The 12,800-nt window shown below is 40.3% G+C and overlaps 1 protein-coding gene across 2 annotated transcripts in view; it reads right to left on the reverse strand.

The window, feature by feature from the left end:
• mast1a (microtubule associated serine/threonine kinase 1a) overlaps positions 1-12,800 on the reverse strand; it is a 117,680-nt gene that overhangs the window by 39,651 nt on the left and 65,229 nt on the right. For both annotated transcript variants that reach the window (XM_088341579.1, XM_088341580.1), the window contains 4 exons: positions 12,527-12,687; positions 9,837-9,912; positions 5,187-5,396; positions 5,006-5,107 (listed from right to left, as the gene is read on the reverse strand). In XM_088341579.1, the coding sequence (XP_088197705.1) occupies positions 5,006-5,107; positions 5,187-5,396; positions 9,837-9,912; positions 12,527-12,687 (549 nt within the window). The remainder of the gene's footprint in view (positions 1-5,005; positions 5,108-5,186; positions 5,397-9,836; positions 9,913-12,526; positions 12,688-12,800) is intronic.

A 12,800-nucleotide genomic window follows, 5' to 3' on the forward strand; every position in this document is an offset into this window, starting at 1 on the left:
ACTTACAGCCTGGCCTGGGTTGAACTTGTGTTTGTGTCCCAAATATTAATGCGGGCGTACGCGATTTATACATGGGTGCGGCTTGTGTAAGTACAAAAGTGGCAAATCACCTAAAAAGTGGTGGGTGCAGCTTATAATCAAGTGCTCTCTATAATCCAGAATTTATGGTAGTTATTAGTAATTGGCACTCAGTGAGCCGAGCCAAAAGAACCGTTTTTTTAAATAAAGTTGTCCTCTTGGGTGTGACCAGTGGTGGTGGCGCTTCACAAGACAATTGTTTTTCTTTTGGCTTTATTATTGTATTGTTCTCAGCTCAGGGATGCTGCTGGAAATGTGAATTTCCCTTAGGGGATGAATAAAGTATCTATCTATCTATCTATCTATCTATCTAAATGACTGAGAGCAGGCATGTCGACGTCGTTTTTCACGCACTTATTTAAAAAAAGGTTACATTTATCATGTGGTCTATAGCTTCAGACTGACAAGAACCATGGCAATGGCAACAATTTCAAGCATGTTCAAGCACTTAACTCAAAATGTAAGCATTTTCTTCACCTTGAAAACACAACCTTAATATTCTAGCATTTTCAAGGATTTCAAGCAACCGTACAAACCCTGCAAAAAGCTTCGGAAACTGAAATCAAAGCAGCCTGGGTCTATTTGTAAAGTGTCATAAATGATGCCTGGGATAAAGTCTTGTAACACATTTATCGAGATGTGAAAGACAATTTGCACATGGGCCAAGTGTTAATAAGCTCCAATAGATTCCGAAGGAAAAACGAGAAAAGGTCTTTTATGACTCAACTAACAGACGGGGAAAATAATTGATATTCATTGAGTTGAGATCTTGAGTCATTTTAATTTACATTTTCATAATTGTACTTGGTGAATTTTGGGTTGCTATTAACTTTGGCCTTCAGCATGAGAGCTGAAATCCGAGGACAAGGAGGAACAAGGTCGAGGGGAAATGCACAAATAGATCTTTTTCATTGCCGATAGCGGTTTCTTTCTCCTAATTTTTCATTTTGTGAGCATGTTATTTAGTGAAAATAAAACAAAAACTATCAATCAAGACTTCAAAATGACAGAATGCCCGATGTTACAATTTGTGCCTTTCAAAATTAAAGCTTTAACAGGAGTTAAACTAGACTTCAAGTTTCAAAGCAGATTCAACTCCAAATTATCTTTCAAAGTTAACGCCAGGATCAAAAATTAAAATTTAGTACTGTAGTGTTAACCCTACAGTTAAGGGGACAATATACGATTTAGCGCCTCCGTCTGGTAAAAAACATATATTTCAAATATTATATTGATTTAATTAATAGGCAAAAATACACTACAAATGTACGTTCTTTTAAAACCCTTAAGTCAATAAATTCAAATTCATATAATATAACATGGCGACCTAGATTGTCAGCCATCTTGCTGCTACAAGTACCCCAAGAACAAATACCTGACAAAAATGTAGTTGGTCACTTTAAGTCTCCGTAGTCTGTAATCTTCCTTTTAATTATTAGCACTTGTTTTCAGTTGCACGACACAATACAGCGACATCTAGTCATGAAATAATACACACTGTCCCTTTAAAGCAGGGCTCAGGGAGAGAAAAGTGCCCTGCGCGCTTAGTTCCGCCCACACTTACCGCTCACCCAATCAAATTGCTCTCCGTATTTGGTTGGTGATTCTGGGAGTTTTCAGTTTTTCTGTGGGTTTCTATCACAAAGTTATATTTAAAGTGAACCTAGATTGATTAATGAGCTTCCATATAAAAGATTCCTTAATCCTGTACAGCCAGAACTGAGTCTGTTGGTGTGCCCAGTATGCTCTTTATTTTCTGGGCTAAACCAATTATTCTATAGCTGGTAAGTGAACTATGTGCTCATTGACTCGACTCTGCCCTTATTAGAATTGGCACGCTGTAGATGAGATCTACATGAGTAAAATTGTATGTCTGAGCCATATATACTCATGAAAAGAGCCATATATAGCTTGCTAGCCATACGTTCCCGACCCATCCATTAAAGCAATAACTTTAGCAGAACCGTTGCACATGGTTTTTTCATGGTAAAATTAATATTGTGTGGTGTTTTATAAAAGTAAAAAGTACTTCTCAAAATTCTGTAGCCCTTTCCAGCTTTGTGGAGGTGTACAATTTTGTCTCAGGTGTCTTTGGACAGCTTTTTGGTCTTCGCCAAGTTAAAGTCTTACTGATTGTATGGGGTGGACAGGTGTCTTTATGCAGCTGACCACCTCAAACAGGTGGCTCTGATTCAGGATGATACATGAAGTGCTGGTGGACTTCTATTGGGCGGACTAACAGGTCTTTCAGGGTCAGAATTCTAGCTGATACACAGGTGTTCAAATACTTATTTGCAGCAATATCACATAAATAAATCCGTAAAAAATCATTTATTGTGCTTTCTGGATTTTCTTTTTAGTTTATCTCTCATAGTGGACGTGCACCTACGATGAATCTACGAGTGTAGATCGTGTAGATCGCCCCCACCCCTCGTGACCAACTGTTATCACGTGCGCACTTGCCTCTTTTTGCTTTCGCTTTTAATATCGGTGAACGGAGTGTTTTAGCCCTTAACTATGCCTCCGAAGAAGGTCGGCGCAAGCAGGAAAGGTGAAAAAAGAAAAGTTGTTCGTACAACTATTGCCTTTAAGAAAGACATAATAGCTAAGTACGAAAGAGGTGTCCGAGTTTCCGATCTTGCTAGGAAATACAGCATGCGCTTTCTGCTGACCACCACAAAGGTAAGAAATCCTATTCATAATTCTTTTCTTTATCTTTTTTTTTTTTTTTTTTTACACGTTCGTGTTAGCGTAATCTTTCGTACGGAAGATTACGATAACGCGAACGTACGATTAGCCTGGGTTAGCTCTATGATTACGTTGAACATTCAGGTAAACATTCAGGGTGTTGGAACTGAGCCCCCTTTCCAATGAAGCGCTAGCCAATTGTGGTGCTAAATGACTAGTAAACGACCTGATTTTTTTATTTTTACACGTTCATGTTAGCGTAATCTTTCGTACGGAAGATTACAATAACGCGAACGTACGATTAGCCTGGGTTAGCTTCATGTTTACGTTAAACATTCATGGTAAACATTCAGGGTGTTGGAACGGATTAAAACGATTTACATGATTTCGATGATTGAACAAATCTGTTCTCGAACAGGGTTCTGGAACGGATTATGGTCGAGAACCGAGGTTCCACTGTACTTATTTTCTTCACTGTATATATAATGACTTTTGATTTTTATACACATGTCCGTGTAAACTGTACACAAAAAAAATACAAATACGGTTTTTGGATCAAAATGACCCACGTGGCAAATAGAGCTGAAATCCAGGTCACAGAAAAAGAGATGTCAGTCCTGCCCTCAAAAGTCAGACTGTAAAACACATACTGTGTGTTGAAGGTGTAAGAAATACATCCACTCAGGCTGTGCACTTTCATACATGTGCTAATTAGCTGAATGGGTTATTGTTTTTCATTGTTTTGTAACCGATGGGACAGTTCTGAATCGTCTTTTGTTTACTGGATGTGAAAAAGGAAGAAACTGCATCCAAAACTAATTCTCAGACATTACTTTTCATTTTTCTCTCGCAATAAAATACAAGATGTGATGAAGAGGGATAACTATTTCACACATATATGCTGGTGAAGGACAAGTTGTTTTTCGAAGCAATACGACAATTGGAGTTTGAATTTAAATGAATCTACTTAAATTGGGGGTTAGTGACAACGGGTCATCTAGACCCAGAGGGCACAGGGTGTGCACAGAAAATGAGGACAACAGGAGAGTTAAATTACTTTTCTCAAAGAATTCCTTTTTCCTGTTTAGGGTCCCAGGGGATCACAGAGTGATTTTGATTACGAGGCGCAGTCGGGGGGGCTGCCGAGATCATTTCCTCCCGCGGTCTCGTGTATCCAACATCCCCCGCAAGACCAGGGAAAAAAGGAGCAGCGGAGGTAGAAGGATTAACCTCCTCAAGGATCGTATTTTTTGCGGCTAACGGCTTCCTGGCTTGGCTGACATTTCCGCCAGAGCCGACGTCGGCAACTGACTAATATACTCAAGGAACATTTCGTCATTGTCTCCTTCTTGCTAACCGAAAGGGCCGAAATCCCATTCGCATCTTGTCAAAGCCGATCAAGCCCTTTGGGACGGTCGTCTTGGCAACGGGAGGATGAGGGAAATGTGGGTGGAGTGATGTTAGCGACGATAGTGCAAGGACAATTGTCTCGGCCCAGGGCCACATGGGGTCCGTCATACTTTTGAAGCCAGCATTCCAAACAAAACTGGTCAAAGTATCATGACAGTAGTGATAAAAGTACTACTATTGAAAACGTATTTTTGGGGGGTCAACTTTGTCCCAATTTTCCGTTGATGTGTCTACAGCTCGGCGGCCTTGGGGTATGGCGCCCACCCCGAGACTAGGAGATTGTGGTTCAAGCCTCGGCCGAGTCATAGCTAAGACTTAAACATTGGTACCCGTTGCCTCCCTGCTTGGCGTTCAGCATTAGGGGTTGGAATTGGTCACCTAATGGCTCCCAACACCTCAGTTGGGTTAAGCGAGGGGGCTGGGAATCCCCTCCACTGTATCATCTCCCAAAAAGAGTCAGAAATGACTCTAGCCACCTCCCACTAGGGGGATATGGCTGCAATATATATATATATATATATATATATATATATATATATATATATATATATAGTGTCTACATTAAAAATACAACCACAGAAACACAAGAATACTACAAAATGACAACAAACTCCAGTCTTGTTTGACTTAGATTTTGTCACAAAAGACAGATTAAAATTTGTTATCATAAATCATATCTCCTCCTCCCAAGTCCTCACAAAAGAAAAGGAAATTTTAAGTTTGGGTGCATATTAAGTTAGTTGGTTGGGATCAGATTTGATTGGCTGGATTATTTTAGGCCCGATTTTAGCTCTAATTCATTGCAACTCCAAAGAAAACAAATTCTCACCAAGCACTCCAGAAGCCTGGCAGGCCGGGATATGATGATAAAGAGCTTTTTGACCAGCTCGATGACGAAGGTCAGCTCAGAGCTCTCAGAGCGCTCGTACGCCTGAGGGCAAAAAACAAAACAAAATCGAAGTTTCTGAGATGTCCCCGGAGGGAGACGTACGCCGAGCTATGCTGCTCACGTCGTGCAGGAGTTTTTCTAAGTTTTCCTGAAGTTCGCAGAAGTAAACGCTGGTAATGAGACCCTCTCGCGATTTAGTCAGACAGTCTCGGGACAGCTCGGCGATCTGGTGATGGATGAAGCTGAGGACGCCGTCGGCCAGCGGCAGAACGCTCTCTGGGGAGTAGTTGTGGATGAACTCTGCTAGCCTCTCCTCCATCTGAGCTGTGGCCTGAAGAAGGGTAACACAGCAGTTAGTCATCTATTATTGTCAAGTTTGATGGCGGATAATAATAAAGCTCAAAAATAAAACAATTACAATGCTATATAATTTCCAAAAGGGGTCACCTCTTTTACTGAAGCGTAAAGCTACTTCTCTGTTACTGATTAATGTGAAGGGCTACCAGTTTGCTACTCATTTCTGATACAACAACAGTTATCATGCTAACACCATATTTTTCGGCGCACTTAAAAAATTGGCCAGTAATTTAAGGTCCGCTTTATAATCCAGTGCGCCTTATATACCACAGAATACGGTGGATAAGTACATCCAGCACTCAAAGGTGGACATTACTACATGACGTTTTATGGCATACTACCATATATGAGCAATAATTGACAATTGCTAATCATTGCTAGCCCAAATTGCATAACATTATAAGCAATGGGATTAGAACCCAGGTTGCGGCAGCAAGGGCTTTGATGCTTTAATACGAGACCAACAGTGGAAGACACTTGAAAATACCATAGGCCAGAGGTGACCAATTTTTTTGACTCAGGGTCCAAACTGGATTAAAACATTGAGACGTGTGGCTGGGCAAGGAGGAAAAATAAAATTGACTATTTGGTTTGATTTTTTTTTATCTGTGAATAGTCTCGAATGAAATATCGCCATTATAAAAAAAGATACTGTAGACCTACACAATTAGTCTCTATAGTGTATTTGAATGAATATAACAACTGGCATCTACAGACGCTCCCCTACTTACGAACATTCGAGTTACGAAAAACGTAGGTACAAACGCTTTTTTGGGGATGTCGAAAAATATCCGGACATTGCTGTAAGTTAGATTTTGTATTGTGTGCACCTTTTTCCGAGTAGAGGACAGAACTGTAGTGCTTCTTTCCGCCACTACCGGCGTGTCGCGCTCTGAGAAGTCATCCAGCATCCACCCCGAAGAAGAAATGTGCTTCCTCTTCCTCGTTCGTTTGTAAACATACTACCTGTATATTGTATCTCCAGCGCGCTAAGAATTTTGACATTAATATCGTTTAATATCTCGGGCATCTATTCAATATGGTTGGTGTAAAGTGTAAAGAAGAAACGGACGGTTTCCTTTGAAAAGAAAGTAGAATATGGAAACTTGATGCTGTTGAGAAAATGGTTGGATCGCTTTTTTTCGGCCACTTTCTACCACGGCGAAGAAAGTCGCCTAACTCTTGAAGCCCATCTTCCAAAAGTAAGGTCAACTTAACTTGATTTATCTTTACAGAGCATATTGTTTCATCAAATGTTTAGTTTTCAGTACAAAACGATACAGGTTACTTATACAAGCCTTAAACATACTTATATAAACCTTTAACATACAAAGTATAGCACTGAAGCAACGTATGAAGAAATTCAACGTAGGAACGATCTTGTTCGTAAGTAGGGCAGCGTCCGTACATCTATTTTTTTTTTTCAATTTCATATTTGTTTAGAAATAGAGTCATTTCATTAAGTTGACATTCAAACACCCAGAATTAAACACAATGTTTTCTGTCCCTTATTAAGCACTAAATTTGATAAAATACATGGAAAAACTCAAAATATATTAGGGCTCAAAAAGGTACATCTATATCTTGATAAATAAAATGAATACATAATATAAAAGAAACAATTACAGAAACATGTAGCCAGATATTTGAATGTTGGCCATGAAAAATATATCTGGGCGGAGACACAAAAAAGGACACTGGGGACAAGAGTGATACCAAAAGACACATTTTTAATAGCAATATTGTATTTATAATAATATGTATGTATGTATGTATGTAGGTAGGTAGGTGGGTGGGTAGGTAGGTAGGTAGGTAGGTATGACAAAAAAATCTATTTTGGGGGAGTGCACCTTAGTGTACGGTGAGCCTTATCATGTGGAAAATACGGTACTATGTTACTATCTTATCATTGTGATATTACAAGGTTGCAATTATTAAGAGTGAGGCTAAAATCGTAGAAAATAAAAATGCATTGTTTTTTCGATAATTCAAAGTTTGGATGCAGGGTGTCGTGTTGTTTGTAAATAAAATATTACGACGTCTACCCCAAATGCCCTCTATTACATCTTAGATCTGGAACATAACACCTGTGAGAAATGGCCACCCATGTACAGTACATGCAAATGAACGGCAATAGGGAGTCATGCTGTTTAGCCCACGTTTCCTGAAACGTTTATGAAAACGTGTGATTAAAAGCTGTTCTTGTTATCACAGTCAGGTTGACAATGACGACAATGATGATGATTATGATAGTGAAATGATTTTGTAGGCACATTTTTGAGTTTCTGTTTGAAAAAACAAAAAATCATTTAAACACAAATTTCACTGTATTTTTATACTCTACCTGACAATTTAAAATTAGGACTTAAACCATTGTGCAGTATTCCCTTCAAAGCTTTTGAGTTAACTTAACCCTTTAACATTCCTGTACAATTCGCCTAAAATCCCGATCCAAGAAGAACCCAAAGCAAATTGCTTGCTGTTGTTGAACCATTTGGAGAATATGGTCGAGGTTTGGTCTCTTTTGAAAGGTAAGACTCTTTAGTTTTGTCCCAAAATGGATATGATCACTGCAAAGGCTACTAACATTGAGTAATCTGAGTTAGAACACACAGAAATAGAAGGTTTTTATTGTCGCCTGAATTTATTTCTTGCAATTACAGTAAATGCTTGAAGCCTTACCTAGTACCTTGTCAAATTTGATCACAATATGAAAAACTAAACATTGTATTTTACACATTTCTCTAATTGTAGGTTTGGGCGTTTCGACCTTTACTACATTAAAAGCTTTGCAAATTTTAATTGGCCATTTTTTCAGATATTGTGAAAGAGTTGTAAATGTTTGACATCTCTTTCCAGAAGTCAAATCAATAATGGTGCTTAAAAATGAATTACAAATTGTTTTGCGCATGTTTCATTTCGGCTTTGATTTAAAGACACATCGACAAATTGTATATATTCATGTTGGAAATTCTATTGGCTAACCTGTGTCTCAATCATTATTCTATTGGTTACTACTGGCTGAAGATAACCAGACCTATCACAGGTGATATCCGTTTTATCAAACAGTCTTGTATAATGCGGGATGTGGACCGTGAAGAAAAGCCTGCGTTTGGCCGAGAGTAGTGCCAATCAAAAAGGGGAAATGCTACCTACCATATTGTGAATAATTTTACAGGTACGTTTATTATGAAAGGGGAGTGTTGGAGCGAAACGAACGAATTTCGAAAAGCAAAGTCGAACGATGCAGACACGCTTTTAGGCGGTGTTTTATGTATCTGTCGGTATTATCTCCTGCTTTGGAGTACCGTAAATTCCTGGCAATAAGCCGCGACTTTTGTTACAACCCTGCTGCTAATGCAATGATGTGACTAATTCATGCATTCTTTTATAACGGCCAGCAGGGGCACCCGAGCAGTAAAGGTAAGAGTGCGACAGGTCGAATCTATGTGACGAGGAAAACGCAAGTTTGATTTAACTTTGTGCTTTGTGCATTAATAAAACTAGCACAGACACTCATCATGTAAATGGTGTCAATTGCAATACCGACTATGAAAAGACAGAAGAAGAGGAGCACCACTCAAAAGGATGCAAAACACCAGCTACAATATGCGATATCTCCTTTGTTCGAGTCCATAGGCTACCTTGTTGTCCTGATTGCAGAGCCTGTTTGAACAAAAATGTGCTACTTCACAAAACATTGAAGTTGTTACTTCATTACTTAATAAATCCCCTCCACGTAAGTACGCATCTGTCGGTCTCCGCTAAGGCACATTTATTTGTCGGAGAACTCTGCCAGGCTCTGGCGTGTTTAACCTATCAAACGTAGCAGCCTTGTCACCTGAACATATTCAACTTCAGCTAGGGAAAAAGTTGGATAAAACAGATGAAACAGATCGAAAATGTCGCTTAGCAATACCGACTACGAAAACGCAGAATAGGAGCACCCCTGGCCCCACATCAAAAGCATGTTCCCCTTAAAAAGGATTCCAAACACCAGCTACAATATGCAATATCTCCTTTGTTTGAGTTCATGGGCTAGTTCATTTTTCTGCTTGCAGAGGTGGCTATGAATGTGCTACTCTGTGCTACATGTGCTTAATTCATTCTTTTGATTTATACTTTTTGCATTTTATGGTTTTTTAAAGCATTTGAATTTGCGTTGATTCTCTTAATCTACAAATAAATAAAATGTATTTTTTGTTGATTGGATGGACTTTGATAATTTGATGATCTGATTGGTTGTTTTAAAAAAATCAATATATATGACGTCACTACAGTTACTCAGTACTTGAGTACTTTTCCTCAAGTAAGTATTTGGATGACTACTTTTACTTCTACTTAAGTAATAATATTCTGAAGTAATGGTACTTTTACTTGTGGAAGATTTTTGGCTTCTGTGTGTGCTTCTGACCTTGGGAAAGCGCTCCTTGTACACATGGTTCATCATCACTATTTCATTGTCGTAGCAGGATGGCGAGCGCCCCGGGCTGAAAACAGACAAAGGCAAAATGAGACGGAGTGTAAGACACATCTCGCAATGTGAAAAATCAAAGAGCGAGTAAAATATGCAGGGGAACTGTCTTTTCTTTGTTTTACCCACTTGCAAAAAAAAAAAAAAGCATTCACTGTTTCCATGTGCAGTCTCTCCACATATTATGCTAAAAAATGTAACAGTGTTTAATTAATGGAGACTTCTATTATGTGACACTCTCCTCCATCATTAGATCCCAGAGATAAATGCACTGAAAGGGTGCGGAAAATATCATTATAATCCCTTTTTTCATCGCCACGAACGGCACATTCAGTGGCATGAGATTGCATAGGATGATGAAAACCCGTCTGGCGGGCAAACACGCGAAAGAAAGCTTCCCAGACCGACGTGATGTGAATAGCAACAATGAGGCCCGTCAAGGTGCACAATGGGGGGGGAGCGCTGTGGAAAAGCCAGGATACAAGCTGGAGTATTATCTGGGAGAGGATCTGCTGAGCGGATTAATACGCTGGCCCTGATAAGTAGGAATGTGTGGTATCTTCTGTATCCGTAAGGACGCTGCTGAGCGTGCACCTCACATCCCTGCAAAGAAAGGACGTTATGTGTGCTAGAGGCTCCCAAAACAACAGGGTGCAAGAAAGGATAAGAATAGTTTTTCTTGAAATCATCCTCAAGTCCAATAAGACTGTGCAATTTCTTAGCTTTCTGTTGGTGCACCTCCTTCCTTTAGGGGGCGCCAACTGTGTTTGTAACTAGAACAGGTGTGTTTGAAATCCACACACCTGTCCCTGTCCCTATTTCGGGTCATATTCATTTCCACCACCACACCACATTTGTTTATCACTGGTTTCTTTATTACTTTGCTCCTTGCATTTTCCAGTTTTGGTCTTTGTTTCTGGTTTGGACTTTGTCAGGGTTGGCTTTGTTTGGACTTTTCATTGTTTTGTGAACTCATGTTTGTCACTTTGTACCTCCTTTTGTCTTTTGAGCACCTCTTCCTCCCGTTCCTGCTTCCCCACATGCGCCCTTCACCCTTCAAAAGAGGATGACCTGACCACCAAAGAAGCCAAAGGGAGGCTTCCATATCCTTGTCACGGCGGTGGCTTTTGGTTCCTGGAGAAAGGCCCTAAGCCGTGCCAGGTTTCCTGTCTTATCAGCGAGGAGAAAGAACCTCTCGGCGGCGCCTGGCTTCCTGTCCTTGTGGCGAGGGTAAAGCTTGACGGCTGCGCTCGGTTTCCGGTCCTGGCGGCAAAAATAAAGCCCCTCTGCGGCGCTTGCTTTCCTGTCCTGACCACAGGAAGACAGCCCCTCGGCCATTCTTGGTTTACTGGCATGGCAATGAGGAAAAATGCCCCTCAGGCGCGCCTGGTTTTCTGTCCTGGCAGCGAGGAGAAAGCCCTTCGGCCATCCTTTATTTCCTTCTGCTGTCCTGTTGCTGCAGACTCCGTATCTTTTTTTTCTTTAGGGCTTGAGGGGTTTCTGGCACGAGAGGGGGAAGTTATGTTAGGGTCTGGTGTGCCTCCTTTCGACAGGGGTATGCCGACTTTGACTGGGCACAGGAGTGTGCAATATCCACACTCGTCCCTATCAATCCTGAGCCCTTGAAAAGTACATTCTGGCCACCATATATAATTGGGTAAATTACATTTCCAAAAACACGCTAGGTTTTTTTGTTTCGTTTTTTTTTTCTTTACTTACCTACTTGCATTTTACAGTTTCGGCGTTTGTTTCTGTTTGGAACCTTGTCGGGTTTTGTTTTGTTTGGACATTTCATTGTTCAGTGAACCCATGTTTGTTTGTCACTTCCTTTCGTTATTCATTGCAATCCCTCTCTTTGGGCACCTCTGCCTCCAGTTCCTGCTTCCCCCAAATGGGTCCATAGTCCTTCAAATCATAACACTTTCGCTGTTATCCACATCCGCTTTTAAATATATTGGACTCCATTTTCACATTTCAGCAGGGTGATAAAATGGATCCTTGCACCGATCGACACCAAGGAAATTGATGTCCTCCGTTTCAGGCTTCAGCCGCGCGTATTTATCCGTATTTAATGGATTGTATATACAATCTAGCCAGGTTTAGAGTGCTCTAATTGGGCCAACCATGAATACTGTAAATGCCAAACCATCAGGATCAATTTGAGCAGATTGGCAGGGACGGGTTGACATTACGCGGTAATTTAACTTCCCTGATAATTAGACTTTAATTAGTCCCAAATTATGGTCTGCCACTCAGTGCGGGTGACAGGACAGCAATGCCACTGATTTACTGTAGATAATAAATTAAGATAATACGGTGTTCCCTCGCTACTTCACAACTCAGTTATTGGAGGTTCGCTGATTGCAGATCTTAATTAGCAAGTAATTTGTGAAATTTGTGAACCGGTTTCTGGGTCAGTTAAATTCTGTTACCGTAAAACCTTATGTGGAAACACATACTAATAATTACTATATGCATTTCCAATCTTATTTGCCGTATTCTGCAGTTTACAAGACGCACCGAGTTATAAGGCGCAGTTTCAAATTTTGGGCCAAAACGCGGTTTTATGTGCACCTTATAGTCAGGAAATTGCAGTAGATAAAGTTTTTTTTTCTAGGCAGGTGACTCACCTAAGACTCCGAGAGCGAGGCCGGACGTGTGGCGAGCGCCGGCCCCCGTCGTCGTCCGTAATGCTCTCCGTGCTTCCAAAATGCTTGGATAGGAAGTGCAGCTCATCCATGGTGGGCTGGAAAGGCAGCTGGTGCAAACGCTCCTGGGATGAGCTGGATGACTGCAAAAAGAAGATTTTTGTTAAAACGAGTTATAAAGAGTGAGAACTAGATAAATACAAGGATAATTTGACATTTAATTAAAATATTCAAATGTGACAGGAAGCCAATTGTA

This window comes from Urocampus carinirostris, chromosome 8 (assembly GCF_059441175.1).
Source record: "Urocampus carinirostris isolate Australia breed hairy pipefish chromosome 8, RoL_Ucar_1.0, whole genome shotgun sequence".
Taxonomy (NCBI): domain Eukaryota; kingdom Metazoa; phylum Chordata; class Actinopteri; order Syngnathiformes; family Syngnathidae; genus Urocampus; species Urocampus carinirostris.